The sequence below is a fragment of the Panthera pardus genome, unplaced genomic scaffold, assembly GCF_024362965.1.
Source record: "Panthera pardus isolate Hobbes unplaced genomic scaffold, ASM2436296v1 HiC_scaffold_13, whole genome shotgun sequence".
In the NCBI taxonomy this organism is placed as follows: Eukaryota; Metazoa; Chordata; class Mammalia; order Carnivora; family Felidae; genus Panthera; species Panthera pardus.
In genome coordinates, this window is record NW_026526688.1 from 101,233,556 (window position 1) to 101,257,919 (window position 24,364).

The 24,364-nt window shown below is 37.8% G+C and overlaps 2 protein-coding genes across 6 annotated transcripts in view; one reads left to right on the top strand and one right to left on the bottom strand.

The window, feature by feature from the left end:
- SPATA5 (spermatogenesis associated 5) overlaps window positions 1–4,641 on the bottom strand; it is a 360,776-nt gene extending 356,135 nt beyond the window's left edge. For 3 of the 4 annotated variants that reach the window (XR_008421690.1, XM_019419021.2, XM_019419040.2), the window contains exon 1: window positions 4,409–4,641. Coding sequence is in view for 3 of the 4 variants with exons in the window: in XM_019419021.2 (XP_019274566.2) it covers window positions 4,409–4,568 (160 nt within the window). In the remaining variant the exon portion in view is untranslated. The remainder of the gene's footprint in view (window positions 1–4,408) is intronic. The other variant, XM_019419030.2, reaches the window with a different exon arrangement.
- A 415-nt stretch (window positions 4,642–5,056) lies between these two features.
- NUDT6 (nudix hydrolase 6) overlaps window positions 5,057–24,364 on the top strand; it is a 42,196-nt gene continuing 22,888 nt past the window's right edge. Inside the window, exons 1-3 of one of the 2 annotated variants that reach the window (XM_019419086.2) lie at window positions 5,057–5,357; window positions 10,837–11,040; window positions 15,815–15,870. In XM_019419086.2, the coding sequence (XP_019274631.1) occupies window positions 5,120–5,357; window positions 10,837–11,040; window positions 15,815–15,870 (498 nt within the window). In that variant the 5' untranslated portion in view covers window positions 5,057–5,119. Of the gene's footprint in view, window positions 5,358–10,836; window positions 11,041–15,814; window positions 15,871–16,707; window positions 16,785–24,364 lie in introns of those variants that run through there. The other variant, XM_019419089.2, reaches the window with a different exon arrangement.

Consider the following 24,364-nt stretch of genomic DNA (forward strand, 5'->3'; position numbering starts at 1 on the left):
CTGCACATACCTGCAACAAGGCTTTTCATACTTGCATAGCGACCTTTGTACTACAGATTCTAAGTCGAGTTGGCTACTAGTATTCAAAGGCTTGAGCTGGGGAACTGGCATTTGGTTCTGGAGGGTTAAGTTACATTTCCACTTCTGATCCACATGATAGCAATTCAAGAGTTTTCTTTTCTAATCCCAGGAACATATGGATAAAATAGGAACACAGGCCTTATTCCTTAGGCAAGTACACACTGACCAAAATGACCATTCTGTGTTTTCAACTTTGGCCAAGGACAGGGACCAGAATTCAGCCCAGCTGACGACACTTCTGAAAATGATGTGCTGATATGTCCACCCCCACCCAACCACCTCCTCAAGTACACATTTGGTCCTTCTTTTGATTCTTTCAGCACTCAATGCTGTCAGATATTAGCATTTATCATCATAATATACATTTGTTTTTCAGTCTGACTTTCTCCTAAACCATGTGCTGCTTTGGCAGGAATTGGGTCAAATTCATCTTGTATTTCCAATGCCTAGGAGTGCCAAATATAGCAGTCGCATAATAAACATCCATGAAATCAGTGAACGTACTAGATGGCTACACAGCATTTTACTTTTCAGCACAAAATCAATGAAACACTTACGAAATTTCAGCCTGTCACAAACTTTGTTACAAAATTTATTATTAGACACATAGACCATAATCATAGTTCTCTAATATTGGTGTTCCTTAATAATCAAAAAAAGGATACTTTGGGTTTAAAAGGAACTAAGTCAATAAAAATAAAATCATGAGGTATATCTAATCTAATTATTTTTTGCCACTACAAAATAACTACACAACACACTTATTTTCTGTCATCAGCTGAGAAAAACAAAGCATCACACAGAGCTAAGATTAACAGTACTGAACACTTTATAAAATAAGCATATTTCACAATATGAGGCTGAAAAGAAATTCAACTTTCCTACGAGCATCAGGTCTCTTACATAGTTTACTCATCAATAACACCAAAGAATCCTTTTGATGACTTAATAATGTTCACTTTTCTATCACTTCTTTCTTTCTAAACCTCAATGAATTACCCTTCCCTCTTGAAAATTACCTCCCAGGTATATCCAGTCCTTGGCAAGACTATAGGTTTTCTTCTTCCTTCCATCCTCTCCTGCACATTCACCATGCACCAGAATTTGACAAATCACAGGCTTCTCTAAACACTCTACTTCCTCCTTATCACCAATGAAGATCATGTTCAAACTCTCATTCACTGGCCTTATTTCCTAATACATCTCCACACATTCTCTTACAGTCCTCATTCCTCCAATACCATACTTTAAAAATATACCTCAACATCCACTTTCCCTATTAACTATACGTTATTGAGCACTTTATGTGCCAAATTAACTAATGAGACAGTAAAGGTCATTTCAAACAACCATCCACTCTTCAGTTGTTCTTTCAGCAAACATTTGCTATGTGCCTACATGGCAGATAATATGTTAGGCACTAGGAATACAAAGTGAACAAAAGCAGACAGTCCTTGGCCTCTCAGAGTTTATGATCTAATAGGATGAGGGAGTTATTAAACAATCACTGAATAATTCTGTAGTTGTAAACTAAGATTAATACAATGAAAGAATGACCAAGAGGGCGAGGAGAGCCTATAAAGTGGAATCTAATTGGGAAGAACCAGAGAATGCTTCTCTAAGGAAATAATGTTGAAATTCAGATCTGAAGGAAGAAGAGGAATTAACTAAATGAAGAGGGAATAAAGAGAATTCCTGACAAACAGAACAGCTTGTACAGAAAAGTACTGGACAGAAGGAAGAATTATATACCTGAGTACACGCAGAATGGCAGGAGACAAGAAGGGGCCATGTAAGGAAGGTCAAGACCTCCCAGGGAAGTAGGCTGATAGGAAGCTGCTGGGCTCCTGACAGCAACTGAAGATCACTTAGGGGTGAAAAGCAAGCTCATGACAAGATGTTCGTTTTTAAAGATCATTCTGGCTGCACAGTGGGGGGAAAAATGGGGAGTGGCTAGTGTAGTAGTCCAAGTGACAGATGATGGTGTTTGAGATCAAGGTAGAAACAGTGGTAATAAAGAAGAGGAATGTAGGTGATAAACAGAACTTGGTAGTGGACTGGATATGTGAGATCTGTGAAAGACATGCCATGGATGACCCCTAGGATTCTGAATTTTACAACGGAAAATTGAACAGGTCCTGAGTTTGTTTTGTTGTGAAAATAGGAGTTTATGAGGTCAGTCTTTAAGTACCTTTGAAAAATCCAAGAGAAGAGGTATAGCGCAATGCTATACAAAGTGTGATCAGCAAACTATTTACCAGTTCATGAAAGGATACAGAAAACAAGGGTTTACTTAGAAGCTTTTATTACAATTGGACAGACTAATCACATATCTGTTGAATCTAATAAAAATTTCTATTTTTAAATTTATTTTCCCAGTAATTTCTTTTTATTATATTTACAACAGCACTAAGCTTTACATATGATATTTTAAAAACTTCCTTACAAAGTTTTAGTATTGGTCTAGAAGACAACTGAACAAAGACTCAGAAATAGTATATTTTACAAATATAATTACAAAAATGATGAGGGTATAGATGGAAAACTATGGACATTGGATGATCTTGCCCAAGAAAAATTTGTACAGAGAAAAAAAGGGTTTCAGGACTAAAAAATTGAAGAACTGAAACATCTGGCAGCCAAGTAGAAGATTAGCCTGCAAAGGAAAGTGAAAAACTACGTACCAACAAAAGGACAGAGAAAAACTAGGAACATTTAATGACACATAAGTCAAAAATTAAACTATTTTTAGAAAAAGGAAATGGTAGACAACACCAAAAGTTGCTGAGAGGTCAAGTAAGGGAAGTAATGAAAAGCTGTCCATTGTATTTACCAACATGGATATGATCAGTGACCATGGCAGGGACGGTTTCCATGGAATGATGGAATGGATACCAAAAGAGAAATAGGCTAATTAGGAGGTGAGAAATGAGGAGATAGAGACTACTCCATTTAAGAAATTTGGCATGAGGGGCGCCTGGCTGGCTCAGTCAGTAAAGCATGCAATTCTTAATCTCCACGTTGTAAGATACAGTTCCATGTTGGGTGAAGGGATTATTTAAAAACCAAATCTTAAGGGGCACCTGGGTGGGTCAGTCAGTTAAGTATCTGACACTTGATTTCAGCTCAGGTCATAATCTCACAGTTGGTGGGTTCAAGCCCCACCTCGGGCTCTGTGTACGCAGTACAGACCTGCTTGGGATTCTCTCTGTCCCTCTCTCTCTGCCCGTTCCCCCCACACACACTCTCTCTAACTCAAAAATAAATAAATAAGCTTTTTTTTTAAAGCAAATCTTAAAAAAAAAAATGGCAATGAAAGATGGACCGAGAGGGTGGTGATAAGAAGAAAATGTAGAACTTTTGTTTTGATTTAAAATGTAAGAGAAATCAGCAGGTTTAAATTTCAATAAAAAAGGGTCCAGTTAAAAAAAGAGGTTGAATATGCAGGACAGAACAAGTTGTCCTCTGACCCCCTAAAGGAAACTGAAAACACCGTATTAACTCTAACATTGTGATTAGGATCAACATTAGGCAGAAGTAAAAATCTTGCCACTAGGTTGGCTGGTGATCTGTTTTTTCGAAGCTGTAACACACAGCTTCAACCCAGAAGCTTTACCAACTAAATAACTTTTCAGGCAAATCCGTTCTCTTAACTCAAGGGGGCTGGTATCTGGGATAATGGCTTCAGAGTCAAATACCGCCTACCACTTAGTAAACCTGTGGAACCTGGAGCCAATCACGTTAACTATTCTTCCTTTGTAAAATAGGCATAATGATACTGTACCTATCTTCCAGGGTTTCTGTGAAGATTAAATGAGATATATGTGTGACATAAGTAACCTACTGATAACAATAGTATGTAATTGATGGCTGTTATTAAATACCAGAACCTGTCTAACAAGAAAAAAAAAACCTTAAAGGCTTTCATTCTCACAGACACAACGCTCTTAGGAAGATGCATCCACATCTTCACTGAACTGGGTGTCTAGTTTTCTGCTGTATGTATACCCTATACTCGCTAGCTTTAAGCAACTTCGCAGTTAAATATGTCGTTCATCTTAAACGAAGTAAAGTTTTTCAAGTATAACTTACAAATTCAAAACAATTCACAGAAGAGATGGCTTGACTTAGCCACGGATAAGCCGTTTCTGCCTGACTTCTTCAGTGTAGGCGTGGCTTCGGGCATCTTACAAAATTCTGTGCTACTCTCACACCTATGTCTCGACCAGTTTTCAGAAGCCTCTGCATCTTAACGGCGGCATCGCTAGGTCTACGCTTTCCCAGGTTGCGGCCCCCGGCCTCAGGTCTCCCACCCAAAACTCTTTACCCTTTTCTAAAAAGTTGGTCACCACCAGAGTCCCAGCCGCCGCCGCGGTGCCTGGCCCAGGAGGAGCCGAGGGCCCCGAAGAAGAGGAAGCAGAAGAGGGTGAGGTTGAACCATTCTCTGCGCTTCGATTCAGCCGTTTTCTGTTCTTCTTGGAAGACATGATCAGAAGGTAGCCTGAAAGAAGCAACTGCAAAGGCGGCTCAACGTGCGCGTTCCTCTGGAAGAAAAACTTCCGGGGCAGAAGTCAACGAGGCTCCGCCCTTCACCGTAATCCCCAGAGTGGAGCGCAATTAGAGGGAGAACGGAGCGTTTTCAGAACTCGCCGTCTTTGAAGAAGCTGAAGAGGTTATGACTTTTACAAAGGAAGGTGGATTACGTAAACACAACCGTTATTTAGATTGTAAATTCCTGAGAGGATTTTTTTTAAAATCTCTGCCTGCCTTCCCTATTCCTGGACAAACGTCTGTTGACTTAAAAACAGGTGGAAAAGTTTCTCCTCAGCTTTCCTGGAACCAGGCAAATTCCTGAGAGGACCTGGTGGACAGGACTTCGTGATCTCTTCGGTAAAGCGCTACGAAAGTGGCAACGTTAACTCAACTCTGAGATAGATGGGTGGCACTCTTCTAAAATTTATGGTAATGACCTCCGCTCCTGACCTAGGCGGAAGGTTGATTTTAGGGGCCTAACGAGTGGTCGCATGAGGACTTGAAGATGCCGCCATTTCTGAGCGGGCGTTTCTGGCGCGCGGTGTTCACGCGGACCCGCGGCGAAAGGCTCTGGGCAGGGCACCGCCGGGCCTCGGGCGGTCCGGGTTGCAGGTGGGACGCTCTCGCCGGAGCTGACGTGCTGCGAGCCGAGCCGGACAGATTCGGGGGTATCTCGGTGCCTCTGGAGCGGTTTCGCGCACTGGACCGCCTGGACGCCGCCTCTTTCCAGAAGGTCTTGCAGGGCAAGTGTGCCTTGGCCGAGGGGTTCCCTGCCTTCCTGAGCGTTTCTAATGAAGTAACAGGGTGTCCTGCGTCCACTAGTCATGCTCTCGGCGAATCAAGTAACGAGAGGGCAAATGTGACCTGTATCAGTTTCCCCTGTTTTGTTCTTGCTCCCTTTGCTGGGAGATTTCTGAGGCAGCTGGGTGAAATGGTGACTATTCTAGACTTTGAGATCGGCAGCACTAGTTTCTGGTAACCTTTCTAGCGTGTGTCCTTCGGCAAGTTCTGTAAACTACCATTTCCCCTTCCATAAAACTGGTTAGCAACGCATAGGATTGCTGAGGGTGAAGTTGGATAATGCACGTAAAGTGCTTAGTACGGTATCTGTCACATACTTAACGCTCAGTAGGTGTTAATATTTCATTATTATTGACTATCATTTACTGATCCTAGTTATGCGGAGCACTTTGTCCTAGACAAAACTATACAGGTGGTGGACAGTGAGTGGACCAGAGAGGTTCGAAGTGGTCAGTTTTGTACACAAATTGGATCAGGCTGACTCATCAAAAACTAGAGTTTGCTTCTAAAACAGAGCGACAAGTCTTTTATGATTAACCAATGAGCTTGGTGGGCTGTTTCGGTCTTCAATAAGACAACTCTTCACTCTTCTTGAACCTCAAGTCCAAAGATAAGATAGCAAGCTTGGGTGGAGGAGCCTTCATTATGAGAGAAGCCTGTGATTTGCCTGGAGTTTTTCAAACTGCCCATGACGGTCCTTATGTTCGAATTGAAGGCATAGCGTAGAAATTCAGCCATTGAAAGATCTTCTCTTTTTTTTTTTTTTTAATTTTTTTTTCAACGTTTTTTATTTATTTTTGGGACAGAGAGACAGAGCATGAACGGGGGAGGGGCAGAGAGAGAGGGAGACACAGAATCAGGCTCCAGGCTCCGAGCCATCAGCCCAGAGCCTGACGCGGGGCTCGAACTCACCGACCGCGAGATCGTGACCTGGCTGAAGTCGGATGCTTAACCGACTGCGCCACCCAGGCGCCCCGAAAGATCTTCTCTTAAAGGAAACTTCAGATAATCTTTATCCTATTGCACAACATGGGAAGTGAGCATCTGTATTAATATAATTGAGCTAGTTATTTCATTCTTTAATTATTCTCACTTCCAAACTACATACCTGTTCACCTCATTTCTCTATTCGTGAATAATTGCTGATTTCGACAATATCAGCAGGAGAATCAAATCAGTGTTCATCCTCTAATATGTCTGCGTATGTGTGGGTAGAGACTGGTATTTATCGCACACACTTGTCACTGGCCAGGTGATTAAAGCACTACCTTAGCCAACAAAGCAAAACAGGAGGATTGGGGTTGGAGTCACACATCCAGGTTTCAAGTCCCAAGTTCTGCCACGTGCTTACCCAGGCATTAGACAAATCACCACTGAAAAATTTGCCTCTTAGGTTGCTTATGCAAATAATGCCAGCCCTTTTTACTTTACTGGATAGATGTGGTGATCTAAGATAAATTATATGAAACTAGTTTATAATCTGTGTAGTACCATGTACCTATAGTCTTTATTAAAACATTCTATTACATTTATGAATTGTATTGCTAGACACTGGTTTAAGAACTTCACAGATATTCATTTAATCCTCATAACGATTCTGTGAGGTAGATACTTTTACCTCTATTTTAAAGGTGATGGTACTGAGGCACAGAGAGATTAAGTAACTTCCCTAGGCTCTAGCTCTAGAATCTGTTCTTAATGCATTATGTTGTCTCTAAGAGTTAGTGCAAATTTTGTTAACTATGTCAAACTTGAGCTTTTTCACTCAATTGGAATGATTGGGGAAGATATGGGAAATTTCTGGAATGAGAGAAACATCCTATAATCTTTATTGGAGTGGGTTACACAGGTGTATGCATATGTCAGAACTCATTAAATGTACACTTAAGATTTGTGCACTTCACTTTTTGTAATTGTAATTGTGTGTCAATTTTTAAAAGATTTAATCGGAAAAAGAGGGAGATGAGAAGGATCTGACTCCATAGCCCCAAATCAAGAAGTCTTTATGAAAGGCTCCTATGTATTTTCACCTTGTTAGGTACATTGACTTTTAAAGAGGTAGAGAACATGGTCCTTAACAGTCACTTACTGCACATCTGGAGAAGAGAAGAGGGAAAGGAATTTAACCATTAAATAATCAAGCCTTCCTACTACCACACATACACACACTTTGCAAGATTATTGTAAAGATTAAGTGAGATGACGGATAGAAAAAGTGATTTGAGAAGTTTTTCTAAAACTGCAGTATTCTTTTTTTTATTATTATTATTTTTTTTTATTTTTTTTATTTTTTAATATATGAAATTTACTGTCAAATTGGTTTCCATACAACACCCAGTGCTCATCCCAAAAGGTGCCCTCCTTAATACCCATCACCCACCCTGCCCTCCCTCCCACCCCCCATCAACCCTCAATTTGTTCTCAGTTTTTAACAGTCTCTTATGCTTTGGCTCTCTCCCACTCTAACCTCTTTTTTTTTTTTTTTCCTTCCCCTCCCCCATGGGTTTCTGTTATGTTTCTCAGGATCCACATAAGAGTGAAACCATATGGTATCTGTCTTTCTCTGTATGGCTTATTTCACTTAGCATCACACTCTCCAGTTCCATCCATGTTGCTACAAAAGGCCATATTTCATTTTTTCTCATTGCCACGTAGTATTCCATTGTGTATATAAACCACAATTTCTTTATCCATTCATCAGTTGATGGACATTTAGGCTCTTTCCATAATTTGGCTATTGTTGAGAGTGCTGCTATAAACATTGGGGTACAGGTGCCCCTATGCATCAGTACTCCTGTATCCCTTGGATAAATTCCTAGCAGTGCTATTGCTGGGTCATAGGGTAGGTCTATTTTTAATTTTCTGAGGAACCTCCACACTGCTTTCCAGAGCGGCTGCACCAATTTGCATTCCCACCAACAGTGCAAGAGGGTTCCTGTTTCTCCACATCCTCTCCAGCATCTATAGTCTCCTGATTTCTTCATTTTGGCCACTCTGACTGGCGTGAGGTGATATCTGAGTGTGGTTTTGATTTGTATTTCCCTGATAAGGAGCGACGTTGAACATCTTTTCATGTGCCTGTTGGCCATCTGGATGTCTTCTTTAGAGAAGTGTCTATTCATGTTTTCTGCCCATTTCTTCACTGGGTTATTTGTTTTTCGGGTGTGGAGTTTGATGAGCTCTTTATAGATTTTGGATACTAGCCCTTTGTCCGATGTGTCATTTGCAAATATCTTTTCCCATTCCGTTGGTTGCCTTTTAGTTTTGTTGGTTGTTTCCTTTGCTGTGCAGAAGCTTTTTATCTTCATAAGGTCCCAGTAATTCACTTTTGCTTTTAATTTCCTTGCCTTTGGGGATGTGCCGAGTAAGAGATTGCTACGGCTGAGGTCAGAGAGGTCTTTTCCTGCTTTCTCCTCTAAGGTTTTGATGGTTTCCTGTCTCACATTCAGGTCCTTTATCCATTTTGAGTTTATTTTTGTGAATGGTGTGAGAAAGTGGTCTAGTTTCAACCTTCTGCATGTTGCTGTCCAGTTCTCCCAGCACCATTTGTTGAAGAGACTGTCTTTTTTCCATTGGATGTTCTTTCCTGCTTTGTCAAAGATGAGTTGGCCATACGTTTGTGGGTCTAGTTCTGGGGTTTCTATTCTATTCCATTGGTCTATGTGTCTGTTTTTATGCCAATACCATGCTGACTTGATGATGACAGCTTTGTAGTAGAGGCTAAAGTCTGGGATTGTGATGCCTCCTGCTTTGGTCTTCTTCTTCAAAATTACTTTGGCTCTTCGGGGCCTTTTGTGGTTCCATATGAATTTTAGGATTGCTTGTTCTAGTTTCGAGAAGAATGCTGGTGCAATTTTGATTGGGATTGCATTGAATGTGTAGATAGCTTTGGGTAGTATTGACATTTTGACAATATTTATTCTTCCAATCCATGAGCAGGGAATGTCTTTCCATTTCTTTATATCTTCTTCAATTACCTGCATAAGCTTTCTATAGTTTTCAGCATACAGATCTTTTACATCTTTGGTTAGATTTATTCCTAGGTATTTTATGCTTCTTGGTGCAATTGTGAATGGGATCAGTTTCTTCATTTGTCTTTCTGTTGCTTCATTGTTAGTGTATAAGAATGCAACTGATTTCTGCACATTGATTTTGTATCCTGCAACTTTGCTGAATTCATGTATCAGTTCTAGCAGACTTTTGGTGGAGTCTATCGGATTTTCCATGTATAATATCATGTCATCTAAAACTGCAGTATTCTTAAAAAATAAAAAAGGGTGGGGGGGGGGTGTTGCTGGGTGGCTCAGTAGGTTAAGCATCTGACCCTTGGTTTCAGCTGGTCATGATCTCACAGTTGGTGAAATCAAGCCTGGGGTTGAGCTCTGTTCTGACAGCATAGAGCCTGCTTGGGATTCTCTCTCTCTCTCTCTCTCTCTCTCTCTCTCTCTCTCTCTCTCTCTCTCTCTCCCTCTCCCTCTCTCCCTCCCTCCCTCCCTCCCCACCCCTCCCCTGCTTATGCATGCTCTCTGTCTCTCAAACATTGAAAAAAAACAAAACTGCAGTATTCTTCACTCATAAATTAAGGTCAGTAATACTTGCCTTTCAGGGTTGTGAGAACTTAATGAGGTATTATATGTAGAGTGTCTAGAACTTAGTAAGGACTAAATATTAGCATCTTTTTCCCCTGGCTCAATCTTAAGTAATAAAGCAAGAGAATTTACAGAAGTCAAAAACAGAAAAATGTATGTTCACCTTGGTATTATTTATAATAAGAATTAGAAATAATCCAAATATCCAAGAGTAGGAGGTTGGTTCAGTAGCTTTTGGTACACCTATCTGAGGAAAATTATGTAGTCATTAAAAATTTATGTTCATTAAAAATTTTAATGACATAGCAAAATGTTTACATTTTATGTCATAAAGACATGCTGTAAATTATATGTGGTATGATGTCAATTCCAATGTTCATGGGAAAATGTCAACATTTAAATGTTTATCTCTGCATTCTATTAAGATAATGAAGTTTTAATTTCATTATACTTTATTTTCAAAATTTCCCAGAACTAGTATATAATATTTAAAAACAAAGTTAGGGTTTTAACCACCTTGAAATTTATAAGCCAAAAATATTATCACAGAACTCTTAAAGAAAGAATAAATAGAAGCCCATAATGGTCATTTATAAAGATTAAAACTAAGGATGTTAAAAGGAACAGCATCAAAACGGAACCAATTATGTGCCAAGCATTGTGTCAGTTGTTACATTTTGGGATCCCCTGCCCCATTCTCCCAGCTAATTACAAGGTGAGGTGGATGTTTTAAGATGGCTTTTTGGAAGAGGTGACACCTTGAGATGAGTTTTTATTTCTCCCACTTCTTTCACTGGAAAATACTTACAGATTTTTCTCATCTGCATTTTAGCTGCAATACAGCAATGGAGGTCAGAAGGTAGAATAGCAGTATGGCTGCACATTCCCATCCTCCAAAGCCAATTTATTGCCCCTGCTGCTTCCCTGGGTTTCTGCTTTCACCATGCAGAGTCGGATTCATCCACACTGACACTGTGGCTGGGAGAAGGACCCAGCAGATTACCAGGATATGCGACACATCAAGTAGGAGTTGCAGGTCAGTTTCAAACTAACATTTTAGAGGTTCACTCCATTAGAGGTTTCACTCCATTTTTTTCTTACAGCTAAGCGATAGTTTATTCATGTCTAATGAATGATTTGATGAAGTGATTATCCTCCTTGGGACTATTGAGTAGTGCTTTAAATAAATGAACTTTGCCTTCTGAATTGGCAGAGGACAGCACAAGAGAACAAGTTTGGTGTTTAGTTTTCCAGAGGATACATTTGAACAGTCTTACACAGGTATTTGAACTTCACTACTGAAATAGTAACACTGAATTGGGATCAGGGAATAAATTCATTACAATAAAGCATATTAGGGTAAAATAAAAGGTAACTTTTAGGTTAAATTTAAGGTAAAGCAAAGATGTTTGATGATTTGAACATTACTTCTTAAAGATATTTACATTAAGTTACAGTGCCAAACAGTTGTTTAAAATAGCATAATTTAAGTATATTATGGAATTTTCAAGTCACTGATTCACTTCAGAGACATAGTCTTGAGAGAAGATTTGCTTTCGATTAATTGCAGGTGCATCAGAATCAACTGGAGAGCTTGCTGAAAACACACTGCTGGGCCCCACACCAAGAGTTTTTTATATCATTGTTGTGGGGTGTTGCCAGAGAATTTGCATTTCTAAGAAATTATCTGCAGCTGCTATTGATATCAGTGCTGGTCCCTAAACCATCCCTTGGGAACCAGGGTTAAAAAAATTTCTAGATTTCTAGGGGCGCCTGGGTAGCTCAGTCGATTGGGTGTTCAACTTTGGCTCAGGTCATGATCTCACAGCTCATGCGTTCAAGCCCCACGTCATGCTCTGTACTGACAGCTCAGAGCCTGGAGCCCGCTTCCGATTCTGTGTCTCCCTCTTTCTCTGCCCCTCACCTGTTGATTCTCTCTCTCAAAAATAAACATTAATTTTTTTTTTAATTCCTAGAATTCTAGAAAACTGAAATAGTAAAAGACGCCTCATGACTTAAATGAAAACAGTACTATATGTAAATTAGTAATTTGACCAATAATTGTATTTGCCTTCATATAATTTATAAGAGTATTTTGAGGTTGTTTGCAACTTTGAAATTAAAAAGAAGTTGTTCAAGGATGTCTAATGTTTTCTCTGTCCATGATCTCGCTTCCCTGTAGCAAGTAGAGGCATTTAGAAATTTCCATTCAACTCTACTTCAAAAGACTACTTGATAATTTGATAGCACCTTCACACTACATTAGAAAGTCATACCGACAATTATCAATTCATTGGTAACAGATTTTTTTATTTTTTTAATATATGAAATTTACTGTCAAATTGGTTTCCATACAACACCCAGTGCTCATCCCAAAAGGTGCCCTCCTCAATACCCATCACCCACCCTCCCCTCCCTCCCACCCCCCATCAACCCTCAGTTTGTTCTCAGTTTTTAACAGTCTCTTATGGTAACAGATTTTTAAATTAGACTTTTAAATCCAGTTATTACTGCAGAATTGGTAATATATGTATACAGAGTATCCTATGAAGCCCTTGTTTATAACTAAATACTATAGTTAAGATATACCATAGGAGTTCCAGAAGTGAGAGATCAAGAACTTGAGCAATCTTGAAGTGTAACTATGATCTACATGAAGTGGCTATTGGGGGTGGCGATGAAATCATGTAAGAAATTGTTCTGAAAAGCTACAATGTTTTTTAGGTGAAGGGAGAAGAGCTGACATTTATTGATATAAGCAACAGAAAGAAGGTGTGTCTGGTGAACATAACACCCCAAAATATGCCACTTCGATTATTTTGAGCTTGAGAAACACTAGATATAGCAAGGGTCTTCTGCCTGCCCCTTTTTACATAAAAGTAGGGCATAAATTTCTTGTACCAGGAAATTTCTTGTATCATGGAAGATGGGGAGTTGACACCAAGATGAGTCTGTACAAATAAACCTTACTAAAATAACCTTTGTATTCCCATTAGTTTCCCCCATATATGTCCTCGTCGTTTTCCCACAATTTACCTCCCTTAGCCCAAACCCTTTTTTCTGTGGTCTTGTCATGTCCCCATAATTTATTGCTGTTTGTTAAAATGGTATATATGCCTGTGGGTCTGACCACTTTTTTGGGATTTTCACTTCTTTTTATCAAGTCCTCCATCATCACCCCAGGCCAAGTAAACCTCACATAAAATGTTTATATTTTTTTCCTCCATTAATCTATCTTCTGTGAGTTCAATTCTCAGCCCTAGACACAAAACCTAAGTGGGTAGGGGGAAAATCTTTCCTTCCCTACACTGGAATGGAGTGACCTATGGCTTTGTTACTGTTCTTAAATCACAGCAAGCTGTCTCAGCCTCAGAGCTTTCACACTTGCTGGCTCCTCTTCCTGCAGTGCTTTTTCCCAGGGTTTTGTTTATCTAGCTCTTTGGAGCTGAAGTTTCTGCTCCAGCAACTTCTCAAAAATCTTCTGACCTTCCTGTCTAAAATAGAGTCCTCCTGCATGCCATCATCCTTGGTCCCTTTATCCAGGTCTGTTTTTCTCTATAGCACTTACCACAATTTGAAATTCTATCATGTACTTCATTTCCCCCACAATAATATAAACTCCATGAAGGCAGATATTTTGTCTTTTCCACCACTGTATTGTCAGGTTCAAAACAGTGTCTGGCATAAAGTACATGACCAATAGATATTTCTTGAATGAATAATTGGATACCTCTTCTAGTGGAAACATGAGACCCCAGAGAACACAATTGTATGGGGAAGGGACATCGTTGCACAGTGAGAAGGAATACCAACTCAGAATCCAGACAGTTTTAGCGCCGTGTGAACTTGGGCACTCAAAATAATACCACTCACACAATTATTATGAGTAATACCTGAGATAATGCACATAAAGCACTAATCATAATATGATTATTTAATCCCTGAACTTTGTGTTGATTTAACTTTTAAGTTGTGACCAGCAGGGGTCGCTCACATTGTGCTTTAGCAGTGTTAGGTTTGTCTTTGAAATACTTTGCTCATGTTTAAAATTCATTAGGGAAAAGTACACTTTGAGTAATCACAAATTATTAAAATTTAAGAGTAGGTTTCCTTGCCATTTCTTTGGTATTCTAACCCTTGTAAAGTCCAATTCAATTAAATTATAATTTATATTTTCTAATAGAAACCAACATTAACGTTAATTATATCTCACTGGTTTTCCTTCTTTTAAACATTAAATGTGGTGTTTTCATTTCAGAGAAATTTGTCATTCCTTATATTATACATAGCTATCCTCTTCTATATTTTATTGCAACATAAAATGTTTGCAATCACCTCATGTTGTATATAATTTGTTTTTTATTTACTTATTACCTCCTCATACACACACCAGAATGTGAGCCCATCAAGGATCGGGAATTTTGTTTTGTTTACCACTATATCTCTAGCACCTAGAAAAATGCCTGACACATAACAGGGCTCAATATATAGAGAACCCATATGTATTAGGTATAGGAACTCAATTGATATTGAAATAATGGAAGAGAATATGGAAAGTATCTTTTACAATATTTCCTCACATTACGTAAATACAGATATTTATGTGAACGTTTATTCATTTTTGAGAGACAGAGACTGAGAGTAAGTGGGGAAGGGGCAGAGTAAGAGGGAGACACAGAATCCAAACTAGGCTCCAGGCTCTGAGCTGTCAGCACAGAGCCCAACACAGAGCTCAAACCCACAAACAGTGAGATCATGACCTGAGCCAAAGTCAGATACTTAACCGACTAAACCACCCAGGTGCCCCCAAATATATTTAAATTATAACATTTAAAAGAAACTAATATAAACCATTATGGTGTCATTTGTATTTTTGACCCAGGATTGCCCAAAGAGAAATAAAAAACAAACCTTATTTTTGAGTCCCTGATGCCCAGTGTGCGTGGCAATGTGTATGATGAATGAATAAGTAAAAGAAAAGGACTAGAACTTAAAACATATATAAAATAAAGAAATATCCCAAAGCAATATATTGAGATGTTATAAAGTCATATACACATGTCATAAAGAAATATAAGTGGCTAGGGCACCTGGGTGGCTCAGTCAGTTAAGCATCCGACTTTGGCTCAGGTCACAATCTCGTGGTTCACGAGTTTGACCCCCAAGTCGGGCTCTGTGCTGAACAGCTCAGAGCCTGGAGCCTGCCTTGGATTCTTTGTCTCTCCTTTCTGCCTCTCCCCTGCTTGCACTTCACCTCCCCCCCCCCCCCCCGCTCTCTCTCAAAAATAAACATTAAAAAAATCAAAAAAAGAAATATAAGTGGCTTCAGGTAGGTCTTGCACTGAATATTAAGATATTTAAGATTTAGATCATCAGGGGCACAATACACGTTCTATACATAGCAATTCAAAAAATAAAAATGAGAATGGAAAAGTCACTACATTCAATAAATATTTTTTAAGCAATTAAGATTAGACACTAAAATAAGTACTACAGAAGAATAAAATAATTCTGTAACTGTGTACCATCAGGAATAGATATTGAAAAGAGAAGAAGCTTATGCAGATAATTATCCTACCACTCAGCATATGCTAGATCCATCATTGGTATTCCAAGTTGTTAAAAGAACCTGAATAACTGGGCAATCAGTTTATTGCTAGAGGGATTTTACAAGTGTTCATTGATGAGGTGTTAATTGAACTAGGCCTTCCAGGATGGGTATAATTTTGATGACCAGGTAAGAGTATGGGAAGAGTCTAAGGTGAATGAAATTAATATTTCTCAATTATCTTTCATTTTTCCCCCAACAGGAGCTGTATTTGATGAAAATACTAGAAAAATATTAGTTGTACAAGATCGAAATAAAGTAAGTTGCTTCTGTTTTTCTTTTAAATATGATTATTTTTAAATTCCAGTATAATTAATGTATAGTGTAATACTAGTTTCAAGTGTACAAAATAGTGAATCAGCAATTCTATACTTACCCAGTGCTTATCACCAAAAGTGTACTCTTAAACCCCTTCACCTATTTCACCCATCCCCCTACCTGTCTCCCTCTGGTAACCACCAGTTTGTTCTCTATGTTTAAAAGTCTGTTGTTCTGTTTGCCTCTTTTTCTCTTTGATCATTTGCTTTAAGTTGCTTCTGCTCTGTAAATTGCTTTCTAAGTGTTCAGCTGTCTCTAGAGAAAATGTAGAAATTTTGATATGCTCAAAGAATTACAGAAAGATATTTTGAAAGTTCTTTCTAGGAGAGCATGGATGGCTCAGTCAGTTGAATGTCTGACTTCAGCTCAGGTCATGATCTCACAGGTTGGGAATTCAAGCCCCACGCTGGGCCCTGTGCTGACAGCTCAGAGCCTGGATCCTGCTTCGGATTCTGTGTCTCCTTCTCTCTTTCTGCCCTTCCCCACTTGTGCTCTGTCTCTCTCAAAAATAAACAAACATTAAGAAAAATTTACTTTAAGTTCTTTCTAAGCAGTTATGGATCATTTGGATATTTATTTAATTCAAAAAATACTTAGGCAGGCCTTGAAAATGTCAGGATAACCTCAGTGTTGCTCACTGTCACATTATGGCTACAGAAAAATTAAAAATGACTATATTTAGTTGGGAAGACAACTGTGTTTCTCACAGACTGTCGAGATATTCTTCATTCATTCAGTATTCATTAAGCTTTCTCTGAGCCAGATGCTGAGGATAGGAAGATTATTTAAGACAGTATCTCTGATGTCCCGCAGCTTGCTACCTATTTGGGAAGGCCATGGTCATACAAAGGATGGTAACGATTACTTTGCTTTTAAAACAAAACCCTGAAGACTTCTCAGAGGAGATGAATATCAAACTGGGTGTTGAAGAATGAGTAGGAGCTTACCAGGCCAAAAAAAAAGTTAGGATAGGAAAACAGAGTAGAAAATTAGAATGGCATGTAAAAAAGTACAGAGTTCAGAAAGGGGCTAACATGGTATCTTAGTTTGTTCAGGCTACTATAACAAAAATAACAGACTGGCTTAAACAGCAAACATTTATTTCTCACATTTCTAGAGGCTGGACCAGGATTGAGTGTCTGATTAGTCCCTCTTCCCAGTTCATAGATGTTCATCTTTTCACTGTGTCCTCGCATGGCAGAAGGGAGAAGGGTTCTTTCTGAAGTCTCTTATAAGAACACTACTGCCTTTCGTGGTTACTCCCATTCCAGTGTTGTGACATAATCACCTCCCATAGGCCTCACCTCTTAATATCATCACATTGCGCCCATGTTTAAATCAACACGTAAATTTGGGGGGACATAAACATTTAGGCCATTCCACATAGTGTGGAAGTAATGGTTTAAAAGTTCATCATGGAGGCACCTGGGTGGCTCAGTCAGTTAAACATTCAGCTTCGCCTCAGGTCATGATCTCACTGTTCGTGAGTCCGAGCCCCGTGTTGGGCTCTGTGCTGACAGCTCGGAACCTGGAGCCTGCTTTGGATCCTGTGTCTCCCTCTCTCTGCCCCTCCCCAATCACACTTTATCTCTTTCTTTCTCAAAAATAAATAAACATTTAAAAACAAAACAAAAAAAAAGTTCATTGTGGCCAGGAGTACAGGAAGTGGTAAATTATTTGACCAAGTGCCAGATTAAGAACAATATAAAGAGCCTTGTACAACAAAATAAGTCTAAGCAACTAGAAGCAACAAAGACTTTTAAGACAAGTACCATAATTAGCGTGAGATGTTTTCATGATTAGGACTATAAGGCAAAGAGAATAATTATCTTGCTACTTTCTGAAACTTCAGTAAATATTGATGGACAGACCTTTTTCCCCATGATACATATTTTTAAATTTTAAACAAAATATTGGTAATGATAGCTGAAAGCAGTATCCTACATTTTGCAGAAATGCTGTCTCAAAACATTCTCATAGTTGTAACTTCCAAAGTTTTAGTTCAGGCAGGATCTCTGACTCAAACTAAGCTTTATCATTAACAGAAATACTTTGAGGGAGGCTTGGGTGGCTCAGTCGGTTAAGCGCCCAACGTCAGGTCAGGTTATGATCTCGTAGTTTATGGCTGCAAGTTCCGCGTCGGCCTCTGTGCTGAGAGCTCAGAGCCTGGAGCCTGCTTTGGATTCTGTGTCTTTTCTCTCTCTCCCTCTCTCTCTCTCAAAAATAAACATTAAAAAAAATACTTAAAAAAATAATTTTGAGTACCTAAAGTAGTATTGTACCTACCCTTCAATAACTTTTATATTTGAATTGGATCATGTGATGGGAATGACTAGAGACTAGGAAGCATGATTGAGTAATACAAGTGGGGCCTAGTATAAGAGGGTCTGAGAGCCTGGCAGAGGAGTTTAGATTTGACATGGAAATAGTAACTCCTGAAAGATTCTGATTGAGATGATGAAGTAATGAAGATGCTGTATGGACAACATTAAATTAATAACAAAATGCAAATAAATTGATAATTGTGCTAAACGAGAGAAAGTTGGTATAAACAAAATGGACTTCGGAGTCAGGCTGACCTGCATTCCAATCCCTGTGCCATTTCTACATCGGCCAAGTCTCTGAGCCTCAGTTTCCTCATCTTTAAAATCTATCCAATAATAACTTTCTCATAGAAAGGATCCATTAGCTGTCTTTTCCCAGTGGATTCATACATAGTACTTAAAATACACAAAAGTGTAATGTAAGAAATGTACAGCAGTGTGAAACAATGCTGTGTAGAATTCCTTAAGTACAATTTTAATGCACTGTTCTCTCATTTATATCAATTTATATTTATACCCATACACAACAGAATGATGTGCACTGTATTTGTTTTCTTTCTTTTTTAAAATTTGTATAACAAAAAGCCAAGAAAGTTCTTTATTTTCTTGGCAAGAATAATGTGATTAATAAATAAAGATGTCTATTTACAGAAATCTCTAATTACTGGAAGAGATGCAGAGTCCTATTTAATTGCTTAACCTCAGCCTTAGGTCTATAATACCTTAACATTTCCAATGCTCACCTAAATTGTACAAGGACATTTCTGTTTTTCTGGACATTTTACTGTGGGTAACTTATCAAAGCTTTACTATGACTTATAAATTTTTTTGTGAGTATTTTAATCACCTGGTGCTCATCATGACAAGTGCACTCCTTAATCCCCATCACCTATTTCACCATCCCCCCACCTGCCTCTCCTTTGATAACCATCAATTTGTCCTCTATAGTTAAGAATGTTTCTTGGTTTGTCATTTTCTCTTTTTTCCCTTCGTTGATTTGTTTTGTTTCTTAAATTCCGCAGAAAAGTGAAATCGTATGGTGTTTGTCTTTCTCTGTCTCACTTAACATTATAATCTGTAGCCCCATTTATGTTGTTGCAGATGGCAAGATTTCATTCTTTTTTATGGCTGAATAATATTCTAGCATATGTATATGTATGTGTATATACATATATATACGTGCACACACATACACCACATCTTCCTTTTCCATTCACCATTCAAAGGAGACTTCAGCTACTTCCATTTCTTGGCTGTTGTAAACAATGCTGGGTACATCTGTCCCTTTGAATTAGTGGTTTTGTATTCCTTGGATACCTAGTAGTGTAACTGGGGGATTGTAGCATAGTTCTATTAACTTTTTGAGGAATCTCCGTAAGTTTTCCACAATGGATACACCAGTTTGCAAGAAAATTCCTTTTTCTCCACATCCCTTCCAACACCTGTTGTTTCTTCTGTTTTTTAAATTTAGCCATTCTGACAGGTGTGAGGTGATATCTCATCATAGTTTTGATTTGCGTGTCCCTGATGATAAGTGATGATGAACATCTTTCATGTGTCTATTAGCCATCTGCTATGTCTTCTTTTGAGAAATGTATATTCTGTCTTCTGCCCATTTTTAAATTGAATTATTTATTTTTTGGGTGTTGAGTTTTATAAGCTTTTTATGTATTTTGGATACTAATCCTTTATTGGTAGGTCATTTGCAAATACCTTCTTCCATTCCCTAAGTTGCCTTTTAGTGTTATTGATTGTTTCCTTCACTGTGCAAAACATTTTATTTTTATATAGTCCCAGTAGTTAAGTTTTGCTTTTGTTTCCCTTGCCTCAGAGGATCTACCTAGGAAAAAAACTGCTATGGCTAGTGCCAGAGAAATTACTGCATATGTTCTTTTCTAGCATTTTTATGGTTTCACATTTAGATCTTTAATCCATTTTGAATTTATTTTTGTGTATGGTGTAAGAAAGTGGTCCGGTTTCATTCTTTTGCAGGTAGCTGTCCAGTTTTCCTAGTACCATTTTGTTGAGAAGACTGTCTTTTTCCCATTGGATATTCTTTCCTGCTTTGTTGAAGATTAATTGACCATATACTTATATGTTTATTTCTGGGTTTTCGATTATGTTCCATTAATATATGTGTCTATTTTTGTGCCAGTACATACTGTTTTGATCACTACTGCTTTGTAATATAACTTGAAGTCTGGAATTGTGATGCCTCCAGCTTTGCTTTTCTTTTTCAAGATCGTTTGGCTATTTGGGGTCTTTTGTGGTTCTGTACAAATTTTAGGATTGTTTGTTCTAGTTCTGTGAAAAATGCTGTTGGTATTTTGATAAGGATTACCTTAAATGTGTAGATTACTTTGGGTAGTATGAACATCTTAACAATATTCTTCTATAAGCATGGGATGTCTTTCTGTTTCTTTGTGTCCTGTTCAATTTCTTTCATCAGTGTTTTTTAATTTTCAGAATATAGGTCTTTCACCTCTTTGGTTAGGTTTATTCCTAAGTATCTTACTATTTTGGTTGCAATTGTAAATGGGATTGTTTTCTTAATTTCTATTTCTGCTGCTTTATTACTGGCTTATAGAAATGCAACAGATTTCTGTACATGATTTCATATCCTGTGACTTTACTGAATTCATTTATCAGTTCTAGTAAATTTTTGGTGGAGTCTTTAGGATTTTCTATATATAGTATCATTAACATCTACAAATAGTGGAAGTTTTACTACTTCTTTACAGATTTGGATGCCTTTTATTTCTTTTTTGTTGTTTAACTGCTTTGGCTAGGACTTTCACTACTATGTTAAAGAAATGTGATGAGAGTCATCCTTGTCTTGGTCCTGACCTTAGGGGAAAGTCTCTCACTTTTTCCCTTTTAAGGATGATGTTAGCTGTGGGATTTTTATTTATGGCCTTTATCATGTTGAGGTATGTTTCCTCTAAACCTACTTTGTTGAGGGTTTTTAATTATAAGTGGATGTTAAGTCTACTGAAACAATAAAATTATTATAAGGTTCTTATCCTTTTTTTTTTATTAATGTGATGTATCACGTTGATTGATTTGCAAATATTGAACCACCTTGCAATCCAGGAATAAATCCCACTTGATTTTGGTAAATGATTTTTTTCATGTATTCTTAGATTCAGTTTGCTAGTATTTTGTTGAGGATTTTTGCATCTGTGTTCATCAGCGTTATTGTCCCATGGTTCTCTTTTTTAGTGGAGTCTTTATCTGGTTTTGGTATTAGGGTAATGTTAGCCTCATAGAATGACTTTGGAAGTTTTACTTCATTTTCTGTATTTTAGAATAGTTTAAGAAGAATGAGAATTAACTCTTCAAATTTTGGTAGAATTTGCCTATGAAGCCGTCTGGTCCTGGACTGTTGTTTTTTGGGAGTTTTTTGATTACTGATTCAATTTCTTTGCTCATAATTGTTCTCAAATTTTCTATTTCTTCCTGTTTCAGTTTTTTGGTAGTTTATATATTTATGGAATTTATCCATTTCTTCCAGATTGCCCAGTTTGTTGGCATATAGTTTTTCATAATATTCTCTTATGATTGCATTTCTGTGGTGTTGGTTATTTCTCCTTTATCATTTGTGACTTTATTTGGGCCCTTTCTCTTCTTGATAAGTCTAGCTAGAGATTATCCATTTATTAATTTTTTTTTTTTTCCCCAAAGAACCAGCTTCTGGTTTCATTGATCTGTTTGTAGCAGGATTCTCACAGAGAATCGTGACACCGAGGCTTTTCTTTCCAGGAAGCAACTTTATTCCTACCGACAACACTCAGTTGAGTATGTACCCGAAGAACTAAGCCCCGAACACCACGTGGCATAGTTTTTATATATATTTTTTTACTTCCTTGTCTCCCATATATGGTAACACACAAACATGTAGTCTGATTAAGTGGTCTCATATTACAAGGTCATGAGGGATGCTGTCAAGTACACGAATAGCAAGGTTGCCTTGAGATTTTGTTTGTTTCTTTTTCCTTAGGAAGGGGACCCTACCACATGTTCTACTGGGTTTTTTTTAGTTTTAATATCATTTATTTCTGCTCTAATCTTTATTATTTCCTTCCTTCTGATTTTAGATTTTGTTTCTTATTCTTTTTCTAGAGCCTTTATGTATAAAGTTAGATTGTGTATTTGAGACTTTTCTTACTTCTTGAGGTAGACCTGTATTGCTATAAACTTCCCTCTTAGAACGCTTTTCCTGCATCCCAAAAGTTTTGAGCCGTTGTGTTATCATTTTAATTTGTTTCCATGTACTTTTTTGTTTCTTCTTTTATTTCCTGGTTGAGCCATTCATTGTTTGGTAGCATGTTATTTAACCTCCAGGTATATATGGTCTTACCAGATTTTTCTTGTGGTTGACTTTTAGCTTCATGGTCACAAAAGACACATGGTATGACTTTAATCTTTTTAAATTTGTTGAGGCTTGTTTTGTGGCCTAATATATGATCTGTTCTGGAGAATGTTCCATGTGTACTTGAAAAGAATGTGTATTCTGTTTTATGATGGAATGCTCTGAATATATTTGTTAAATCCATCTGGACTAGGGCATCATTCAAAGCCATTGTTTCCTTTTGATTTTCTGTTTAGGTGATCTGTGTATTAATGTAACTAGAGTGTTAAAGTCCCCTACTATTAATTGTATTATCATTGATTAGTTCCTTTGTATCTGTTTTTAACTGTTTTATGTATTTGGGTGTTTCTCTGTTGGGTGCACAGATATTTATAATTGTTGTATCTTCTTGTTGGATTGTCCCCTTCATTATTATTCAGTGTCCTTTTTCTCTTATTACAGTGTCTGTTTTGAAATCTAATTGTCTGATATAAGTATTGCTTTCTATTGACCTTCCCAAACTTAGGAATCTTTAAGCCTTTAAAAATAATCTTTGTCTTAACATGCAATAAGAAAAGAAATAAGAAGTAGGGTAATTTCTCCTCCCCTCATCCATCTCTTCTCCTTATGCATTGCTTGCACAAATCTGGTCCACTACTAAATGTTAGGTTTGGTGATAGTAAATTTGTCAGTTAAGAAAAAGAATGAGTTTTAAATCATTTGGTATTTTGAGTTGAAGGTAGAACTGGAATAATATTATCTCTAGCAGATACAGAGACATTGGTAGAGAGGAAATGATGAATTCTTTACAGAGATATGAGGTAAACTTAAAAGAGACATTTAAGTGGGAGTTCCCAGACATTTCTTCTCATTCCTCCTGATGAATTATTGAGCACCAGAAAGAGGTGTATGAGTTGAAGCATATTAATTAATGAATTTCTTTTTACAATTTCCACCATCATGACCTACAGTACTTAAGAGCTCCAGGCAGTAGCCTTCATCCACAGGAGGGGATACAAGGAAAATATTGATATTCTCAGTCTAGAATTTCACTGCCTAGCCCTACTAGTCTAAGAGTTTTAGTGGGGGACTTTCCCATAGCTTCCATACAGGTGCAGTTCCAGTTATTCTATAGAATTGTGCTTTGTGGAATCATGCTATATAGCACAGTGCCACTCTAGGAAAAATAGGTACATAACAAACATCGTATGAAAGAGAGAACTGAGTACCATATTCTAAAAACAGATAAAAAGTACACTGAATTTTAGGTATCATCAGTTACAAATAGTTGACAGGAATAAAGTAGTTGAAGAATAGGAAGAGTAACACACCCCAATTGTCTTTCATAGGCCAAAGAAGTTGGAGGAGCTGAGACATGATGATAATAGTTGAATCATAGTAATCTATGTTTTTCACATGTCTAGATCTGAGTCAGTTCACCATTCTTTGAAATCAACTATTTGGAAATGAGGACTCCTGATATCACATTAGGAATGGAAGATACACCCAGAGAGCTTTTTGTCTGGTGCAGTTCATGAGTGCTTATATGTGTGTGTCTTTTTAGAAGGAAAGTTTGAACTTAGTTGTTTTAGAACATGTTAAACTTCAGTTCAATTAAACTTCAGTGCCCCCAAATGCTACACTTAGTAACTAAAGTTAATGTTTTATAGAACTTGAGGAACATGAGTTTTCTTATTGTGTGTGCCTAAGTTATCTCTTGGAAGGAAATTAAATTATTAAGTATGTAAACATACTCCAG